At 49.5% G+C, this 19986-nt stretch overlaps 1 protein-coding gene across 1 annotated transcript in view; it reads right to left on the bottom strand.

The window, feature by feature from the left end:
* Nucleotides 1–19986, bottom strand: part of Tll2 (tolloid like 2) — a 106145-nt gene that overhangs the window by 15829 nt on the left and 70330 nt on the right. Inside the window, exons 8-13 of the mRNA XM_021633070.2 lie at nt 16940–17064; nt 13902–14017; nt 10834–10936; nt 3914–4030; nt 2852–2997; nt 1646–1841 (exon numbers count right to left, since the gene is read on the bottom strand). Coding sequence (XP_021488745.1) covers nt 1646–1841; nt 2852–2997; nt 3914–4030; nt 10834–10936; nt 13902–14017; nt 16940–17064 — 803 coding nt within the window. The remainder of the gene's footprint in view (nt 1–1645; nt 1842–2851; nt 2998–3913; nt 4031–10833; nt 10937–13901; nt 14018–16939; nt 17065–19986) is intronic.

Consider the following 19986-nt stretch of genomic DNA (forward strand, 5'->3'; position numbering starts at 1 on the left):
ACAGCTCAGCAGATTTTCTTCATTCTGTTCTACAAGGGGAAACTGAGGCTTTGGTAAGGAAATGAGGCTGCCCAGCAGGGTGGTATGTCTTCAAGTCAGCTCTCCTGACAGTCAGCCCTTCGTGGAGAAGCCAGGGGAAGGTATAGAAGAGGCAAGGCCGAGGATAGTGGCTCACATCTGTTATCTGAGCACACGGAAGCTGAGGCATGGGAATGGCCATGAGTCCCAGGGAGTGACAGGCCAGCCTGGGTTACAGTATAATACCCTCTCTCAAAAGCTAAAATAATAAACTGAAAAGGAGGCACAAGGAAGATGGGGATGGAGGGAAAGAATTACAATTTTTGTTTATCACAGCCAGAAGACAGAGGAGAGGAGGAAGGGAGGAAACGGTCTCCCAGGTGTGGGTATGGGTGGCTGGACCGAGCGGTGCCATAATGAAAAAGGAGCTGCAAGGACCTCCTTTCCCTGTCAAGAGCTTGTGGCCTGCTCCTGCGCACCCAGCCACAGTGCACCAGGCCCAGGCAATACTCCTGTGTCTTTCTTGGGGGTGATGGGCATCCTTTGGGGGTCCTGAATGCCTTTCAGAGAAACCACGGAAGCCATTTCTTATGCTGGATCACCTTTTATGGTCGGGGTGTGGTTCCAGCAAGGAGATTTTGTTCCCTTTACTGTCCTCCCACCTCACCCTCTCTTGGGGACCAGCATGGAGGATGGGAAACAAGGTCTCTGAAGTGGAAGGCCTGGGTTGCTTCTCAGGCTAACAACAAGGAGTGTTAGTCAAGACTGTAGAGGGTCTGGGGTCCATGGTCAGACAGGATTTTCATCTTTCTTCTGTCACTCATCTCCAAGGCCTGTCTTCGAAGTGATGGATATAATGCAAGCCTAACTGAAGGGTTATCACAGGAACAAAATGCTCTCAGATGAAGTAAGTGTCTCCCGCAGGCCCTGGGACACAGTGACCTCTCAGTTACTGAGGCTGCTGTGTGTGTGCTGTTAGTAACTCCGGCCTTCACAAAGCGTAATCTGACCTGGTGAAAACACTAGGCCTTGGGGGCTGGGTTTCACTGAGTAAAGTGTTTGCTGTGCATGTGTGATGACCTGAGTTCGGATCCCCTGCTCCCACATAAATGCCAGGGGTGCATGGCAGCCTGCTTGTAATTCCAGCAGCAGAAGGCAGAAGGAGGGCTAGAGAGATGGCTCAGAAGTTAAAAAGGCAGAAGGATCCCTGAAGCAACCTGACCAGCGAGGCTAGCCGAACTGAGAGGCCCTGCTTCAATGCATAAGGTGGAAAGTGTTTGAGAAAGCCTCCTAAGGTCAGCCTCAGGCCTTCACATGTACATGAACACACATACATGCTTACATGCACTCACACTCACATGAACATGCTCTCTCTCTTTCTCTTCAAGAATAAAACTAACTCTCATTTTTCCCCGAATAGAATAATTTCTTCGTAGAAGTCAGGTGGAGCCTGTTCCTCCTGGACGTGAACCCCACAGGTTCCCAGCAGCAGTTCTGAACGAACAGCCTCCACCCTGCAGGGGCCTTGCTTGCTGCCAAGGCCTCCTATAGGCTTGGGGATTTTTACACCGGGGGAAGCAATATTTCTCCCCATGAATGAACACAGGATCAAACCGCTGAGCCATACCCTTGAAGAAATTGGCTGCGAAGCCCGCTTTATTGATGGAGCCATCTGACACAAACTTCACCCACAGCCGGTTGGCACTGGATTTCACAGCCTCTGGCTTCTCGTAGCCACAGAAGTGGCCAATGAGTGCGCTCTCCTCTGTGGGGCCATCTCGGATTTCCAGGTAGTCGTATGCACAGCTGTCATGCCTTTCAATCTAAAGAGAAAGACAGAGGCCATAGGGATGATACTGGCCGGCTTGGCATTAAGGTTTTCAGCTCAGAATTAAAACCCAAATCGCTCTCAAATCCAACCAGGCTGAGTTCATACTTGTCCAAGCTGTCTCTGTTGCAAAAATCAAGATCAACCAAGCTGAAGGGGGCTTAAGAGAGACAAGAAAGGTGGACTTGAAATAAACTTTTAGCTTCCTGTTTTTAACCAAAAGTGAGACCTCGTCTCTTTTTTGATGTGGGTGTGTGTGTCTGTGTGTCTCCCTGTATGTGTGTGTGTGTGTATGTATGTCTATGTGTGTCCCTGTGCCTGTGTGTATATGTATATGTCTCTGTGTGTCTGTGTGGGTTTTGTGTGTGTGTGTGTAACGTGTCTCTCTGTCGGTATGTGTGTGTAGTGTGTGTGTGTGTTTGTGTGTGTGTCTCTGTGTTTCTCCCTGTGTGTATGTGTGTTTCTGTCTCTGTGTGTCTCCCTGTGTGTATGTGTATGTGTGTGTGTGTGGTGTGTCTGTGGAGGGGGGCAGAGGTAAACATTTTGGGTGTTGCTCCTCAGAAGACACCTCCTCTGTTTTCTGAGACAGGCTTCCTCACTAGCCTGGAGCACACCAGTTAGTTCGGCCAGGCTGGCTGCCTGCAGGCCCCAGGGATCTGCCTGCATCGCCTCCCAGCTGGGGTACAAGGCACACCATCACCCGTGGCTTTTTAAAATGGGTCTTTGGGATCAAACTCAGGCCCTCACGCTGGCAAGACAAGAAATCTGCTCACTGGTTGAGCCATCTCCTCATACCCCACCCCAGTCCTTTCTGTTTGCTTTTTAGTTGAGACAAGGTCTTAGTATGTGGTCCAGTCTGGCCTGAAACTCACTCTCCACCCGCCTCAGCCTCCTGAGTGCTGGGATTACAGCATCTTTGTAGAGCTGTAAGAAACTGTCTTTCCAGAGCAGAGAGTCTGGAACAGACATCAGAACACACTCTGGAAACCATCCCAGACAGCTCACCTCAAAGGACTGGAAGATAAGTCCCACGTGAAACCCGTCTGCCACTGTGATCCTCCACACACATTCCTTGGAAGGTCTGTAGTCGTCAGGGTAGTTGGGAGATTGAATCTGGCCTGCATCTTTGGTAATGTCTCCCCCACACATGGCTTTAGAGAGAACACAAGGAAAAGAGGGTCCGTCCCCATCACACCTTCCAAACGCCGGTGAGAGGCTACATTTTGCCACTAGGTGGAGACAAGAGCCAGCGTTTCCATCTGGGTCTAACAAAACTGGCTTTGGGAAAGGCACACGTGGGTTTCAACTCCCAGTAGCCATGTAGCACCCTCCCTGTACACCAGAACCATGTAGGGGACCAACCAACGGTGGGAGCCTGGCCACACCCTTAGAGTCTTGCTCGGTGGGCTTGGAGAGGTGGTGCTGCAGAGAATGTGTGTGCGTGCACACGCTCAGACACACATGTTCGCATGTAGACACGTTCACTTTCCCTTTCACAAAATAAAATTTTGAATTCACCAAATTTTTGATGATTCAAGGCAAAGGTGGGAGCTTTGATGCTTTTCTAGTTCTGTGTTGTTTGTTGTTGTTGTTGTTTTTGTTTTTTGTTGTTGTTGTTTGAGATGGGAGAGTTAAAACACACAGAAGCAGGCCTGGGTGCTCTCAGGCCTTATTACACATGAAAAGGGACCTGCAGGCAGTATAAGGTTTTCTTTTCACTGATGAATTAAGAACCCAGAGAGGTCAGGTCCTCGGCTCGAGCTCACACAGGTGGTCAGAGGCCTTTGCCATCATTATAAGACTATATACCCTGAGGCCTTTCATAGCTGGCATGAGGCTTGTGTGTTTGCACACACACATGTATGCATGTAGACAGTAGCAGAGCTCAGCACACCTGGCCTTTGCCTCCCAAATGTGACAGAGGCAGTGTGCAGTGCTCAGCTTGGACCCTGTGATAAGAACTTGACCCTCTAGCAAGCTGCCCCAGATACCTGGAAAGGAAGCAGGCTGTGTAAGGACGCATGTTTGTCCCTGGCCCTTTACACGGCTGCTTTATTAAGAACAAACCTTCATATACTGCAAAGAAGCCCTTGCCCAGGATGCTGCTGCTGCTACGGAATTCCACCCAGAGTCGGCTGTCTGAAGAGATGAGGGACTCAGGGACCTTATCACCACAAAACCTCCCTGGAAAGGGAAAAGACAGTCAGGACTCTGTCGACATGGAGCTCACCACACCACAGCCTCAAGGGAAGACAGGAAGTAAGCAATGACCCTCAAAGTGACAGCTGATCCTGCAGGACACCCAGGGCTGAAGAGGCGCTCAAGAGTGACACATCTGTGCTCCCGTGAAGGACAAGTCCAGGTTCCAGGTAACTAAAATGCAGGGCAGAGGCCAGGTACCTTCCCCTGCCGCATGGGTCCTGTAGTGGCCCCAGGGGTAGGGAGACGGTGCTGAGATACTAATGATGCTTTTTTCCTGTGCTGCTTCTGAAGACAACACATGCTTCCCCTTGGGGCATTCTGCTACCCTGGCCTCAGGAAATAGAGCCAGAGACCAAGAAACCAAGGTTTCTTTGCATTTGCACTGCTGGAGGTGTGGGGTTGAAGAAGAGAGGATTTCCAAGCCTGCTGGCTCAGAGAAACCCAGAGAAGATGGAGGGGGAGAGACTAGGATGAAGAACTTTGGAGGGACACCACAGAGCCCCTGAAGGACTGATTTCTTGATCCCTTCCTCCAAGCTAAGACTATGGCCAGGACAGGATGACAAGGACCACAGGGAGATTTCAGGATCTGGAAGAACAGAAAATTGACTGGGCCTCTAGGCTTGTCCTGACCTTTGCCCACAGCACAGCTGTGAAAAGTTCCCCATACCAAGCCTGCTGTGACACAGCAGTGTCACAGGCTCCCGAGCAGGTATGGAGGCTCCTTTCCCACAGTCCACAGGCTGTGGGGAGCCATAGACTGTCTCCCAAGCTTTGAGGAAGCTGTGGACTTGGGTGTTGCCTAAGCTGCCTCCACTTGAGGCAGAAGGAGAAGTACTGCCCAAGCCCCAGGTCTCACCGTGTAGCCTAGGCTGCCACTGACATCACTAAATAGCCCAGGCTGGACTCAGACTTGCTGGATCCTCCTGCCTCCGCCTCTTAGGTGCTGGAATTATAATTGTGATAAGTTCTCAATTAAAAAAAAAAAAACTTAGGCACTTTAACCATAAGTACCATGTAAAGCCCCGAACAAGGCTCTGGACACTATAATTATGCTGTATTTTCCTAAGAGAAGTGGAAAGGCATAAGGCTGGGGAAGAATCCATGCCAGAGTGGGCCTTTCCAGGTGGTCGGCTCTGGTTTCCATTCTTTGAGGAAAAACAGAGTGGAGGGCTGCCAGGCGCCTGCGTCCTCCTGGCTCTGGCTGTCTCTAGCCATTTGGATTTGGTGCTCTTCATTGTCAGTCAACTAAAAATTTTGCAAAGACTTTGGCAAGGGAAAATACATTATAGAAGGGCCAGGGAAATGGCTCAGTTGGTGAAACGCTTGCCGTTGTAAGCATAAGGATTTGAATTTGGGCCCCAGAAGTGATACAAGAAATCTGGGCATGGTGGCGTGTGCTAACACTGGCTGGCCAGCCTATAGGCGGGTGGTCTCTGAGGACTGGCACCCAGTGTGGTCCTACCTACATATGCATACATGCTCCTGCACATACACGGTCACCCCCCCCCACACACACACGCAAGCAAGCATGCCTGTACACCCATAGCACTCAAAGGAAAAAAAAAATTAGAGGCAATGGCATCTGTGGAATGGCCAATTACGGTGACCAGTTTCTAGCAAACCACAGGTAAACATGAGGGAGCACCACTGTTTAGCACGAGGAGAGTACTGAGCAGTCTGACTATGACTACGCCAGCCCTAAGCAGGACTCCTTCACCTGGCCCGGGTTCCCAATCTGTGTCTCCTTTTAAAACCCCAGCTGCCACAGCTAATGGCGACTGCTTTCAAATGAGAGGGGAGAGGTCTGTGTTCCTATACCTATAGACCTGACTCAAGGAGAAGAACCATCTGCCACCCCTGCCTCAGGATGACCCACCCCTGCCCGGCCCAGCCCAGGCAGGTGTATTGTTTTGCCTCGGCAGATCTCCCAAATCTCTTTGTAATTCTTAGCTAGCATCTCAGCCCTTTTCTTGTCATCATAGGAGCTGTAATCAAAGCCCCCTTTTGTCACTGACCGTGTCTTTGTAAAACCCTGCCTGAAGCACTCCACATGGACTGTCTCACTTCATCCCTACTTGTTATGGTTTGAGCCTTAAATGTGCCCTTAAAAGCTCCTGGGTTGAAGGTTTGGGTCCCAGTGCTACAGTCATACCTAGGGCCCTGGGAGGCTACTGTAGCATAAGGTCTCTGACCTTATCAGTGAGTTAATCCGTTGATAGATTCATAGCTTAAGGGCTATTTAGAGGTGGGAGGAACTAGATCAAGGAACATTCAAAGAACATGCCCTCAAAGAACATTCTTTCCTTGTTCCCACACCCCTGTGTCACCATGAAGCACCGGCAGTCTTTTTCTGCCAGGTACTTCTGGCCTTGTCACCCAACTAAAAGCAATCAGGTCAAGTGTCTACGGACTGAAACCACGAGCTCAAATAAACCTTTTCTCTTTTGAGTTGATTCCCCTCAGGCATTTTGTCACAGCAAGGGAAATCTGACACAGACACACTGCTTTCCCCTGAATCAGGTACTGTTTCACAGATGAGGAAAGTGAGGATGAGAGCATTTGCCTCAAAGTTGGAGGCAGAAGCAAAAGTTTGGGATCCAGACTTCTGCGGTCACTAATCTCCTTCATCTTCATCACCATCACCATCCAAAGGAACTTGGGTATAATTCTGAACATTGAGCATTTTCAGATATGACACCAAATGTGCTTTTTGGGAACAGAAGTGCCGTGTTCACTGCCCAGCTCAGAAGAAAAGCACAAATGAAGGTCAAGGTCTCTGATCACAGAGCACGTTTGTGCCAGTGGCAGGCTTGGCTGTCAGCTGTCACACTATCATTTCTGTTCAAACCACCCTTGTCCAGGAAGCATCGATAGTGGGGCCACACGACTCTGATAGACCAGCCTGGCCTTTCTGAACTACCCTCCCCGTTTCAAGGAAACGGGATAAGGGGCCTTTGTGTGTGTTATAGTAACACCCAATGCCAAGGCAGTTCTGTAGACAACAGTACAGTGCTGGGAGTGATTCCTCTACCACCAGCAGAGGAAGGGGATCCACGTTGCAGGACAGTGTTTAAGCTTAGCGACTGGCTCATCTGTAGGCACCACCCTTGAGGCCCCACACACACCCTATTAAAGGTAAGTGGCCCCTGGATCGATCGGAAAAGCCCACCTGTGATCTTTAACCAGCTGTGAAATATTCTCATCTACTTCATTTTCCTTTGAAACAGGTAAGTGGAAACCTGGATCACAAACAGCCTCCCTCTGATAAGGCTGGGCAGCCTAACAAGGAACTGGCATGGAGAGGTGTCAGTTCCTAGACTGAAATCTGGTTCCTGGGTTTCGAGGAGTTTAATAAGGATATCAAGAAGAGGAAATGCAGATGAGGACACTCCAAGTGAGCTCTGTGGGGAGTCATAAAGAGTCCATTCATAAAAAGTTATGTGCGCATTATGCCTGGATTTTCACACACTGCTCTGGGAAAAAAAAAATGTGATGCAGAGGTTTTCAGAGCAAAGATGCCTACTTTACAATCCGCCCTAATCCGCTCTCCCTCCTGCCAAAGGGGCATTGACCTGCCTCCTCCCAGCAGATTTCATGGCACTGACCCCTCCCAGGGACCAGCTTAGCCAACACAATGCACTTGTTCCAAACACAAAAATTCACTAACGACTGCATTTGGAAACATCAGAGCAGACCAAATAGTTGGCAAAGGAGGGTGCCTGCAAATGAAGAATGATGGTTCCAGGCACCCAGCCATGCCTTGGCTGTAACACACACACACACACACACACACACACACACACACACACACAGAGAGAGAGAGAGAGAGAGAGAGAGAGAGAGAGAGAGTCAGTAAGCTATGAGCCCTAACCCCACTCCTCCCTCCTCAAAAAAAAAAAAAAAAAAAAAATCAACCCAAGCCATCATCATCACCGATAAATTGACCAACTGCCAAAAGTCCAGCACCAAGAGAGTAGCAGAGACACTGGGATCCCTACTGAGAAAATTCCCGTTTGCCATTCAAGCAAAGGAAATGCCTGGAAACCAGCCTGTGTCCACTCTGTGGAACGTGCCTTGGCCCTCTCTGGGGAACTTTGGCTCCTTCCTCCCATGACTTTAGCCTAACCCATTCCTGGGGACACAGGGCTGCCAACCTTGGCAAGCAAAAACTTCAGGAGGCCTGGCTGACTTCACCTCCCAGATAAACAACACATGGCCTATTTCATCTGACAGCATGGGAGGGACTGCAGACACTTATTTAGCAGTCACCTGCCTCCTTCACCAGGACGTTGGCATTCCGGCTTGATCTCAGCCCCTAGCTAGCTGTGAGGCCTTAGGCACTCAATACACTCGGGAGCTTGGCTTTCCCATGCGGTGAGGGACTCAGTGCCTTGAAGGTATCTGCCACGTTCTGCGATTCCACGAGGCTCTTCCCGCATAGCTTTATAAAAATGCTCTTGCAGAAGATCCAAACAGCAGAGACGTGTGCAAAACATAAGCCGGGGCTGCCCGCCACCCTCACGCCTCTCTCATCCCTTGATTAGCATCCTTTCTGTGTAGCATCCTTTCTGTGTGCTCGGTACCAGACAAGGGCACATAGGAGGACAATGGCATTGTTCTCTGACCCGATTCTGTAGGTTCTATCTGAGTTGTGGTCCAGGAGTCATATCCAGAAACATTTTACAGGCGACGATGGTACTCAGATAAGTTTAGAAACCCTTGCTCCCAGGAACCCAGTCTTGCTGGGTGGTGGGGTTTGGGGGACTCGGGGAGTACACACGTGTGTGCAGGTACGCTTGCACATGCATGTGGATGTGGATGCAATTACATGTGGGGCCAGAGGTCAGCATCATGGGTCTTCCTCACTCTCCTGAGAACAGGAATCTCTTGCCCAATCAGGACCTCACTGATTCAACTAAACTGGCTAGGTACTGAGTTCCAAGGACCCAGCTATTTCCACTACTACCCCCTGGTACTGGAGACAGACACACACTACAGTGCCTAGATTTTTATGTGAGTGCCAAGGATCCAAACTTAGGTCCTCGTGATTGTGCAAAAAGCACTTTGCTTACTGAATCATCTCTCTGCCCTGCACCCTGTCACTTTGGCACACCTGACCAATGCTGCTTGTGCCCTATATCTTTGATTTGCTACTTCCACGGCTGTTCATTTTAGGAAGGAAACAGAACCCAGTGCAGACGGGCTGTATCCTGTCTTGGGCAGTATACCCCGCTTGTCTATGTCAGATTCCTATGCATACTTCCGGGGAGAACTCAGCCACTGCATCTGGACTATTATTAACTACCGGATGGATTCTTCCCAATGGTGGCACACAGACCTTGCCCTAGCTGCTCTCTCGCACTTCAGAGCTTCTGAGGACACACATGCCCATTTGTCTGTACCCTCAGGAATCTAAATTCACAGCCTTCTAGCTAGAGGCGCTTGTGTGCCGTTCCCATTGATAGCTGGCGGTATGCATGCAGAAGGCTACAGGTTCCCTAGAGTCTGCCCTGTCTGGTGTGACTGTCTCATCCCGGTCCCTAACACACTATCGAGCCTTTCTTTCTCATTACCATCTGCAGCCAGCCACCCTGGCAGCCACCCCTTCCCAGGCTCATCACTGGCAGAACAGCAAGTATGGCATTTCTACTCACATGAAGGAATGCCAGGGACCAAGTCTTCACCAAAACCTTAGACTCGAGCAGGCCAGGAGGCCAGGAGGCCAGGAGGGTACCCTGCTATTGGCTGCTACTTATTCATCTGCCTCTTTGTTGGTCTGTTTCTCTCTGCAGCTCCATTATAAACTGTCCTCCTCGGGCCAGTGAGTCACAGCATCATCAGCTCAAGAGAAATCTATCTCATAAACCTTTCTTTGTACAGTGCCCTCCTGTGACCCTTTCACTCAAAGGTCCAAGCTGCCTTTGGTGGATGAATCTATACTTATGTCTATTCCATAGAAGTAATACCTGCCTATCAGAAAATCTGGAAAAGACAAGTAAGCCATGAACGAAATAGAAATATTTAAAAAAATATATCGTATACCATTCTGAAGTAGCTACTGTGTTATTTACATCTAATTTTATTTGATGATTATGTTGAGATTTATATTGTAAACCATAAAATGGTTCCTTGCAGTTGGATTTGGCCCACACAAATGGTTTAAATAATTTGGTTTTGAACAATCTGAGACAGTACAGTTAGACGCCTTATTCTGTCACATCGGTCCCATTCTCTTCATCTCTGCCTGTTACAGCAGTTACCTCTGCAATTCCTGGATTGTACACATCTTTATGAACATGTACATAGTTGAAATAATTCTATTTACTCCATTCTGTAACATGCTTTTTTTTTTTTTTTTAACAGGTTACAGAGTGCCAGGAAAATCAGCATTGATACACACTCGCCTCCAACTTTATTTTTAATGGGTGGGAATTTTCTGTTAAAAAGATGTGTCACGATTTACTCAGCTAACCCCTACTGTTGAACATTTAAATTGCTTTGATCCTTCCTGCTAAGTGCACCGCCCTGTAGCTAGCGCTCTGCACACTTCCTTAATTAGTTCCCTAGGAGAAATTCCAAGAAGTGGAATTGCTGGGTCACAGGGTGCTGACAGTTTTTAAAAGCCTTTAACATGTGCGGCCAAATGGAGTGCTCAGAGTTTTACAATGACAAGAGCGCCCGAGAGCTTCCTGTGCCGGCTGCCACAGTGGAACCTTCCGGATAGGAAGAGCATCCCCGAGAATACAGCCCAGTTCTCCTCTCTTACGGCTGAAGTTCACTCACCCAACAGGGGGGCCTTTCTCCAGTAACCATCCCGGACCTCCACATAATCGTACCAGCAAAGGCGGCTCTTAAACAAATCCATGGATGTGAAATTTAGGATGATCTGTAAAGAATTACCATAAAGTAGGTTTGAACAACAAAGCCTGAAGAGTTTTTGAAAGACCGTCTTACACGAGGGTGTTCTCATGTTACCCCTTAGCATGCCGAGCCCTCAGACCTCAGTAGGAGCGTCTTCTCGAAAAACAAACACACAGGAAACCTCCTGACATCAAATAATAAACCTTAGTCGGGATGGGGAGTAAACACAAGGAGATGGGTCCTTCAGCTCTGTCTGGGGAGTCTCTTGGGCTTTTGAAGTTGCTAGGTGGTTTACAGAAAGAAAGTTGCACTAAAAGATGGGCCGGGGTGAGCTGAGACTAGGGATTTGGAGGGGAGGTAAAAGGGTCAATGAGGTTCAGAGATACGAGGAGATCTTGTAACATCATCAATCATTCCAGAGGGTCTGGGGTTAGCTCAAGTGCATCTGGGCATGGCTGCGATCGACGTGCCCTCTGCTGTGACCTCCCACTTCTGCAGTGTTATTGTCCCTGAAAGCCTTCCTGGAGTCAGTCCGTCCATCCGTCCATCCGTCTCATTATTCTTACTGGTTGGCCGTTTACTGTGTGTTACTGGGTCTTACTGTGTCACTCCTCTTCAAAGTCCTAATGGTTACTGTTGGGGTGATTCCCAGACTACCCACAGCTACAGCTTCTGGGTCAGTCTTCCATAGCTGATATCTCAGGTTTAGCAGACCACTCCACGCCATGCTTCAGAAACCTTTAAAGAAACCTCTCTGCCCCTATCTCATAAGCCGATCTCTGCCGGTTTTCCAGACTCTCCAATGCCAGCCTCTGTCCCTTTCTCAATGCTCTAAAGATTACACAACCCCTCCCCAGGCCCAGGTAAGTGCCCTCTCCTGAGTCCTTGCTCAGGTGGACCCACATGATATTTGATCTTTAGGAGTCCCCATTCTCCTCCCTCTCAGAGTTCTGGACTTCTACCTCAGCTCCATCCCTCACAGGCTCTAGAATCTTAAGGAAGTACTTGACTTCCTCATCTGGAAGACAAATGTGCACAACCCCAGGTCATGGAGGACTCCGTGAGAGGAACTGTATCCAGAGCGACCAGTGCTTTGTCTGACATACGGTAAGTACTCCATAAACACACGTTTAAAAGTGAAGACTACACTATGTCTGCCCTTAGCATATCACAGCTGACACAGCGCCGCCTCTCACGGGCTTTCTTTCTGTCCTGATCATCGCTGAGAGTGCCCACTCTTTCCCTGGGGCCAGTACCCATCCCATCAGATTCTTCCACAGAGCCCAGCGGTCTCCTGGGAAATGAAGAGTGAGTACGAGAGAGTAGCAGATGGGGTTATACGAGGGGGAATGAGTGCCATGGACGCATCTATCAGATTCTTAGGGAGTGAGAAACCCAAGCTCAGGAGCATCTTAAACTGGGGTGTCCCTCTGTTTCTCTCAAGTCTGCATCATGCGTGTGGTCAGGTGGTGGGGTTCGGGAATGCTTATAAGCTGGTCCCACAAGAATTCTTTAGTCTTTGCTCTTTTAAGATTACAGTGAGGAAATGTTAGTGAAACTTCCTTGGAAACACATTCAGTCGTCTGTCTGAGAGGGCTAATTACTCGGGCTAATTATTTTAAGTGTGTTGGTGAACCATAAAGACCATCGGGGAAGAGGTGATGAGCGAGAGGTGATATGAAAATCAATCAAGTTTGCTAATTACCAGCAGCTCTGGGGAAGCCCGGGTGAAGCAGAAACGGGAATAATTGCAGGAATTTCAACGATGTATATTCTCTGTGCCCCCAGTGAGCACTGCTAATTGAGACCTAGTGAAGCTTACACGGTTCAAACATATCACATAAGTCCTGCTGTGCAGCAAGTCAACAATGTGGGGATTACCAGGCCCACTCCCCTTCCTCCTCCCTCTGCCTCCTGCCTGTTAGCACCTCTAACACCAGTCACATACGTGAAACAGGTCTACGTCTTGGGTTCAAGAAGACAACCACACTATGTGTGTGTGCGTGCGTGTGTGTGCATATATCTGTGCACACACATGGAAAAGGCAGAGGAAGATGCCATTTGTCTTCCTCTGTCACCCCTCCCCTCATTTCCTTGGGACAGGGTCTCTCACTGAAATGGAAGCTTGCCATTCTGGGTATGCTGCTTTCCCAGCAAGCTCCCGGGATCTGCCTGTCTCTGTCCCCCAGCGCTGGGGTTACATCATGCATAAGTCATGCCTGGCTTTCTACATGGGTGCTGGAGATTTGAACCCAGGTCCTCATGTTTGCACAGCAAGCACTCTTACCCACTGTGCAGTCTTCCAAGCCCTGACATTGCCTTGGCATTCCCTGAGCCCACTTATGACACATGCCATGGCTTCCTTCCTGGATCTGACAGCAGACACTCGTCTGGCCAGCCCACCCTACCCGAGGGCAGCCATGGAGCAGCTGTTTGCGAGGCTGAAGTGTACGATGCTCAGGAGTGTGGGTTGGGGCACCAACGCAGGTGGAGATAGAAGGCTAGAGAAGAGGAGTCAACTGTGCTGGCCACCTACCAAAGCACTACTCCAATGTGTCAACAAATTCTAGACTGGACACTTACCCTTTAAAGTATTTTAGCAGTGTGTTTGCCAAGGGAGAAGACAGAGTGTGGTTTGCCTGGCAGTTAGCTTCATAACCTTCAGTCAGATTCATAACCCATGTGGACACTTAGGACATGCCAGGTCTCCATTTGTGTGGGTCAGATGGGCTGTGAGGTCATCAAACAAGGAGTACAATGCAAGCAGTGGTGCTCCTGGCACTCAGCCGGTACTCAGAACAGCTGCTGTTATTACCACTACAAGGTTGAATCCTCCTGCCTTACCTGACTCGGAGTGCCACGCTATCCCAGGGTCCAACCTGCCTTTAAGAAATGGTGTTCACTGTTTATGCGTATGGGGTGCGGTGTGATAGTCAGCTGTGTGTGCAGTATGCAATGATCCAATCGGGGAGGTTAATGCTCTCACCTACCTTTTCCCCTGGGGTGACGGAGATCCTCCAGACACAGTGGGAATAGGAGGGGTAGCCATTTGGGAAGCCAGGTGCCGAAAAGTTTCCTGTTGTGTCCTGGAGCGTCTCCCCACATGCTGCACAAAGAAAATAACAGCTCTGATCTAGGCACACACAAGGCCCCCCCCTGAGCTGCCCTGCCCAGGCCTGTGGAGTAAAAGCCTTTCCCAAGCCAAAGCCCTGTGACTGACTGGTGAGGAGAGGGCCAAGTAGATGCTAATTTTTCTGGCCAGGGCAAGCAAAAGTAGCATCTTGGTGCCAAGGAGTAGCGCCCAGAGCTTCTGCCGAAGGCTCTCAGGACTCCGTGTGACTTGATCTGCCTTCAGATCTCAAGTCTCCGGCCATGAGCTGGACCAACTCAGGAGCCAGTGAGATCGCCTGCATCACACAAAATGGGTCTGCTCGGGGCTTGACCCCCACGGAGTGTTTCGGAGATTGTAGAGCTGATTTACTGACTGATTGATTATGAGAGAGGTTGAGTCCAGAGCCTTGGGCACGATTGACAAGTGCCCTGACACTGAGCTACGTGTCTCCAGCTGCCCTGGAGCCTTTGTAACTGCGAAGAATAACAAGTGTAGCAGGAGGAAGCAGAAGGGTAAGCCAGGAAAGCCGAAAGAACACATGCTTTGAGACTCATTTATGCCGTAAGTGTGAGCTTGCCTCCTTCTAAATTCTTTTCTTTCTGCTAGTCACCTCTGAGAGAACCAACCACCAAACAAGAAAGCAGAGAAAACTGCAGGGCACACGCAGCTCTACGGGGAGGGTTTACAGTGTGCTCCTGAGCCTGTTCGTCTTTCCGGAGCCAAAGCCTGTGAATGACTGATGAGGACTGATCCAAGTAGGTGGTCATTTTTCTGGTAGCACCCAGAGTGTCTGCCAAAGGCTTGATCCAGGTTCAGATCTCCAGCCGTGAGCTGGAGCAGCTCAGGGGGCCAGTGAGATCGCCTATGTCATGCAAAATGGGTCCACTCAGGGCTTGGCACCCACAGAGTGGAGACTGCCCAGTCATGAATCAGTCTAGAATATAGAGCCCGTATGGGAAAAAATAGATTACTTCTTCTAATCTGTCCTTAAGAGAAACAAAGAAAGAGGGATTCCTGTAGTTTGAGAGCAAAAGATATTTCTATTTCCTGAACTTTGGGGACTGACACCCCCCCAAAAAAAACAAAGGCTGTGCCTTGCTGAGTGACTCCCCATGGGGTTACTCACAAAGTGAGGACACACTCACCCTGAAGCATCCCCTGCACGCTTGATGCCACCTCTGCTTGGCCACTGCCCTAGCTTACAGTGACCCCTTGGAGCGTCCTCTGTTGCTTTTGGAGCTACAGGAAAGGGCATGTGGAGGGCTGCCCATCATTTGCCTCAGGAAATCCTGGCTACCGGGGGCCTCAGTGTCACATTACAGAACAACTGGCAGGCAGAGTGAGGCTCACTCCCGCCAGTCAACACCCTCGAGGCTTCCATGGAAATTATTTTAGAATAATCATCAGCATTCTGCGAGAATAGATACATTACTGTGCGCTCCAGGATATTTACCAGCTGCCTGGAAGCCCTCTGGGAAATAAGCAGCATATATACAGTGTAACTAAATAAATACTATGGCATTTCCCAGGGAATGCTATGAGATTTCTCTTTAAATTCGGAGGGTTATATGATATGTGTGTCCTGCCTTTCAGCCCGAGCATGCCCCCAGACGACTGGAAGCTGGCTGAACATATTTCCTCATTCTGTGAGGATGCATCCCTCACAGCATTTTGCAGACCCTATGGTCCCAAATTGCAGGGCAATATCATAGCCCACATTTTCCCCAGGGGCCCCAGTTTCAAATATTCCACCACAAATCAAAACACATCTGGTTTGAAGGGTGTAGAAAAAGGCCACTGGAGCCGTTGATGATGGAACATCCTTCTGTCCTCCCACTTCTGCCCCATTAGTGGCACAAACGTGGCTGCTACAAATGGATGCTTTGCGTGGATTTGGAAGTGCCTTGGGGCACTGACCCCAGAATGCCAGGGAATAAAAAGATACCAAAGCAGGTGAGTTTTAATTGTCAACTTGATACAAGCTAGAACTCCCGGGAAGGGAGTCCAGTGAGGAATTATCTAGATCAGTTCGATCTGTGGGCATGCCTGTGGGAGATTATCTTGGTTGTTATTTGATATAGGAGGACCCTGCCCGATGTAGGTGGCAGCATTCTCTAGGCAAGGGTTCCCAAGGTATGTAAGACAAGAGAAAGCTACCTGAGACAGCAAACAAGGAAGGAGTCAGGCCTTTATTCTCTCTCTGCTCTTCTCTGTGACCATGTAAGTCCCAGCCTTGACTCCCTACAATAACGGATTGTAACTTGGAACTCTAAGCCAAATAAACCCTTCCTCTTCTCTGCTGCTTTTTGTCACAGCGATATAAATGAAACCAGAATAGAGATGAAGGCAAAGAGGGCCAGCCTGAGGAGAAGGGACGGCTGCACTAGCTCAGAACAAGCCTTTGCTCCACCCCTAAGATACTCTCTGGTCTTTCACAGCGCATGGCTGGTAACCAACCCTGAAGGCCGCAACACTGAGACTTGTTCTGACTGCAGCATTTGGGAACCGGACCCCTATTATCCCTAAAGCATGTCCCTCACTCTTCGTCTTGCTGCCAGAAGCTCTTGGTTCTTCCTTTTCCATATTCACATTCCCCCGTTCCCTAGAAAGAGGAGGAGCTCTCAGAGCAATGGGTCACACTGTGCTAGTTCCACTCACTGTCTTCTCTCTGCACTCAGGGCTTTGCCAAGGAACTTCAAAAGCCTCCCCTAGTCAGGCTATGGGCTCTGAGCCTGCTATGTGCCTCTCCGGCTCAGCATTCTACACTGCACACTTCCTAACAGAGACACAAGAAACCACAGCTGCCAAGGAGTGGTCCTTTCATTTCCCAGCAAGGGGATGGGGTTGCTTGCCCACAGCATGCATTGTGTAGCATGGGATGCTAGGAGTTGCTGGGGATCCCCGTGGCTCAGTTACCTGGGCATTTGTACAGCTTCCTGGCTTGAGCTATATCTCCCTGACTGAGTCGCACGCGCTGCCCAATGGTTGGCCTGACGCCATTGTCGTCTCGACGGGGGAGGATGGTGTCTAAGAAAACTCCTCTACAGGAAGAAAAAAGAAAGAGAGAGAGAGAGAGAGAGAGAGGAAGAAAAGTCAAGGCTTCCGGGCCGTGTGTGAGGAGACTCCCAGTCTTTGTTTCTTTCCTGGTAACCCACCAACATCCCTGTCCCATTACTTGCTACCCTCCCCCTGCTGCAGGATTGAGAGGTTTCTTTCACTCAGGCTGCCTTGCAGTGTCCCATCCCATCATCTGTCTACTTGTTTCCCAATGGGAAGACAACTGCCAAGTTGAAAAACATACCCCAGTCCACTAGTCAGAAGCCTGCCTTACTTATGTGTACTGAGTACTTCCATGAAGCCCTTGACAGGCCCTCCCCATGGGGCCATCATGTCGTACAAACCAGACATGCCGTTGGGAGGTCACAGCGTATGAGTGGCACTCCCTGGAGTTGTCCACTAGGTGGTACTTTGTGCGGAAAAGTCTTGGAGCTGCTTCAGGAACTGGTCCAGCAGCTAGCCAACACGTGCCAGTGGGTGAGCTGATCAATCAGACTTTGAGTGGTTTTGCTGGCCAGAATAGAGGGACCGTGAGCTAAATCAGGAGCACTAGGAGTCATCCGAAGGTGCCAGGCTGCATAATCCTATGCCAGGCCTGCTTCTGCCATGTGGTTAACTTGACAAGCTCCTTCTCTTCTCTGAACCGTTCTGAGCCTCAGTTTACTCCTCTGTACCATAGGAGACTGTCTGGTTGGTCGTGACGACCCCTCCTAGCTCTAGCACCATATTCTACATGTGTATAGACTAAGGTCTAAAATGTCAGGGGTGTTTCTAAAACACCAGAGGACCCCCAGATGTCTGGCTGAGCCCTGACCTATTCACACCTCACTGCAGAGTGCAAGACCCCCTCCTCTGTCTATAGACCCTTTATTTGGGCTTGTCCTATGGGTTCCTCTGTTCCTTTCTCAAACAACTTCCTGAAAAGAATTGCCTCCATTTCTTTCTGGTGTTCAGCTTTCATTCACTCTTCACTCAGAATGTGATCTAACCAGCTCAGCGATAGTCGGTGGGGTCCCCTTAGCTCTCACCTGCTTCTCTATATCTCTGGAATCTGCCAGCTCTTCTTCCCTCACTGCCCTCCCCTGGTTCCCAGGCATCACTACATGAACAGACAGAAAGCAACCACATCTACTTCCCACTTGAACGATGCCCCTGCCTCTGCTCTCTTTCCATGCTACACCACAGGAGAGTTTTAAGTACCCACAGGGAAATGTTTCCAGTTATTGACACAGGATGGAACCAGCTAAAACATACATAGCCTAGCTATTAACTGTGCATGAGTTCTTTCTCTCTCCCTCTCTCTCAATCCCTCTCTCCCTCTCCTTCTCCCTCACCCTCTCCCTCTCTTTCTCTGTGTCTCCAGCTTTGTGTTCTCTTAAACCCTCTGACACACTGGGTATTGCACATCTCCATTTCTGTCTGCTTACATCACCTTGTTATCTTTTTGGCTGTGAAATGCTTGTTTTTCTCAGCAAGACTCACAGTACACTTTCTCTATAATGAGCACAAGAGAACCCAGATCATCTGGGTCTCCTTGCCCAGTATTAACCGTCTGCCCTGACTTTTTCTGAGTCGCACATCCTCATTTTCCAGAGCCCTCTCCCTCAAGACACTTCAGTGGCACCCCTGTTCTCCCCTCCTCACACCAGCTGTGAAACCCTACATCATGACTCGTAAGACAACTAAAATTCTGAATTCAGTTACCTGCTACTCGACAGAGACACTTCTGCTGAACCAAAGACATGGCACCTTGTGACAGCTTCCCTGAAGGAGGAATTTTGCAGCATAAACACATATCAGCATGTTGTGCAAGGAGGAGCCCGGGCTTAGCAGATGACTGGTAAGGCCACCCCTGGGCCTGGCATGTATAGACCATGTTCCTTCCTCCACTCTTCGTAGGGCCTTCCTATGTGCCAGACCCTTCATGTCGTTTCATCTTTACATACTCTGGGAGCCAGGCCTACTGTCACTAGGCTCTCTGAGTGGCTTGGTGTGGGGACACAGATAAAAGTAGAGAACCAGCCCCAGCACCTAGGCAGGCCTGGAACATTCTGCCGGACATTTTCATCTTTCTGTCTAGTGTGTCCTACTGCTCAAGGAGCAATAGGCTTCCATGCACAGTAGGTGAGGGCACGAGCACACAGGAGGCTTGAGACCAAAGGAGCAGACTCAACGCTGGCTCATACCCTGTCTTTTTGGCTAGGACATCAATGCAATTCCCCGAGTTACGGACAGGCGGCTGGATTCTGGAGAATGTCCACTCTCAGAGTCCTCCTGTATGTAGCACTGTAGCAATGCCCCTTTCCTCTTTCTGGATGGACAGTGCCCAGCACCAACTTCAGGCTAAACTAGGAAGCTTTGGCAGTTAGAGGATAAAAAATGTCAGCTCTGAGTTTTCTAAACAAAGACATCCCTGTACCAGAGAACTGTCTCCTCGTCTCCTGGACCAGTGCCCAGCAAAACTTCTAAGGACATCACCAACAGGGAAAGGAGAAGAAGGGCAATAAAACCAGAGGGGACAGAGCTGAAAGGAGACAGCTCAGGTCGTAAAGAGACTCGGAGACCATGGTTCCCATCAGCAGGAAGGGGTTTGTCCCACAGGCTCTTTCACAAGCTTAAAGGCAAGGTACAGTGCAGCCCCAGGAGAGAAACGATCAAGAGGAATGAGTTGTCCTTAGGAACTGGAGAAACCTCTAATAAAATACAAAAAAAAAAAAAAAAAGAAAGCCCACCAGTAAGAGCCTATTGTATATAAAACAGCCTTCTAAAACTCCATACAGAAAACGGTCACAAATACCAGTGCAGGCATCCACCAACTGCAAAACATTTGTTGAAGGGAAAAATTCCAAACTCCGGGGCAAGAGCTGACAAGAGGGCTGGGGTAGACTGTTAAAATGATGCACCTC

This window comes from Meriones unguiculatus, chromosome 1 (assembly GCF_030254825.1).
Source record: "Meriones unguiculatus strain TT.TT164.6M chromosome 1, Bangor_MerUng_6.1, whole genome shotgun sequence".
NCBI classification, from domain to species: Eukaryota; Metazoa; Chordata; class Mammalia; order Rodentia; family Muridae; genus Meriones; species Meriones unguiculatus.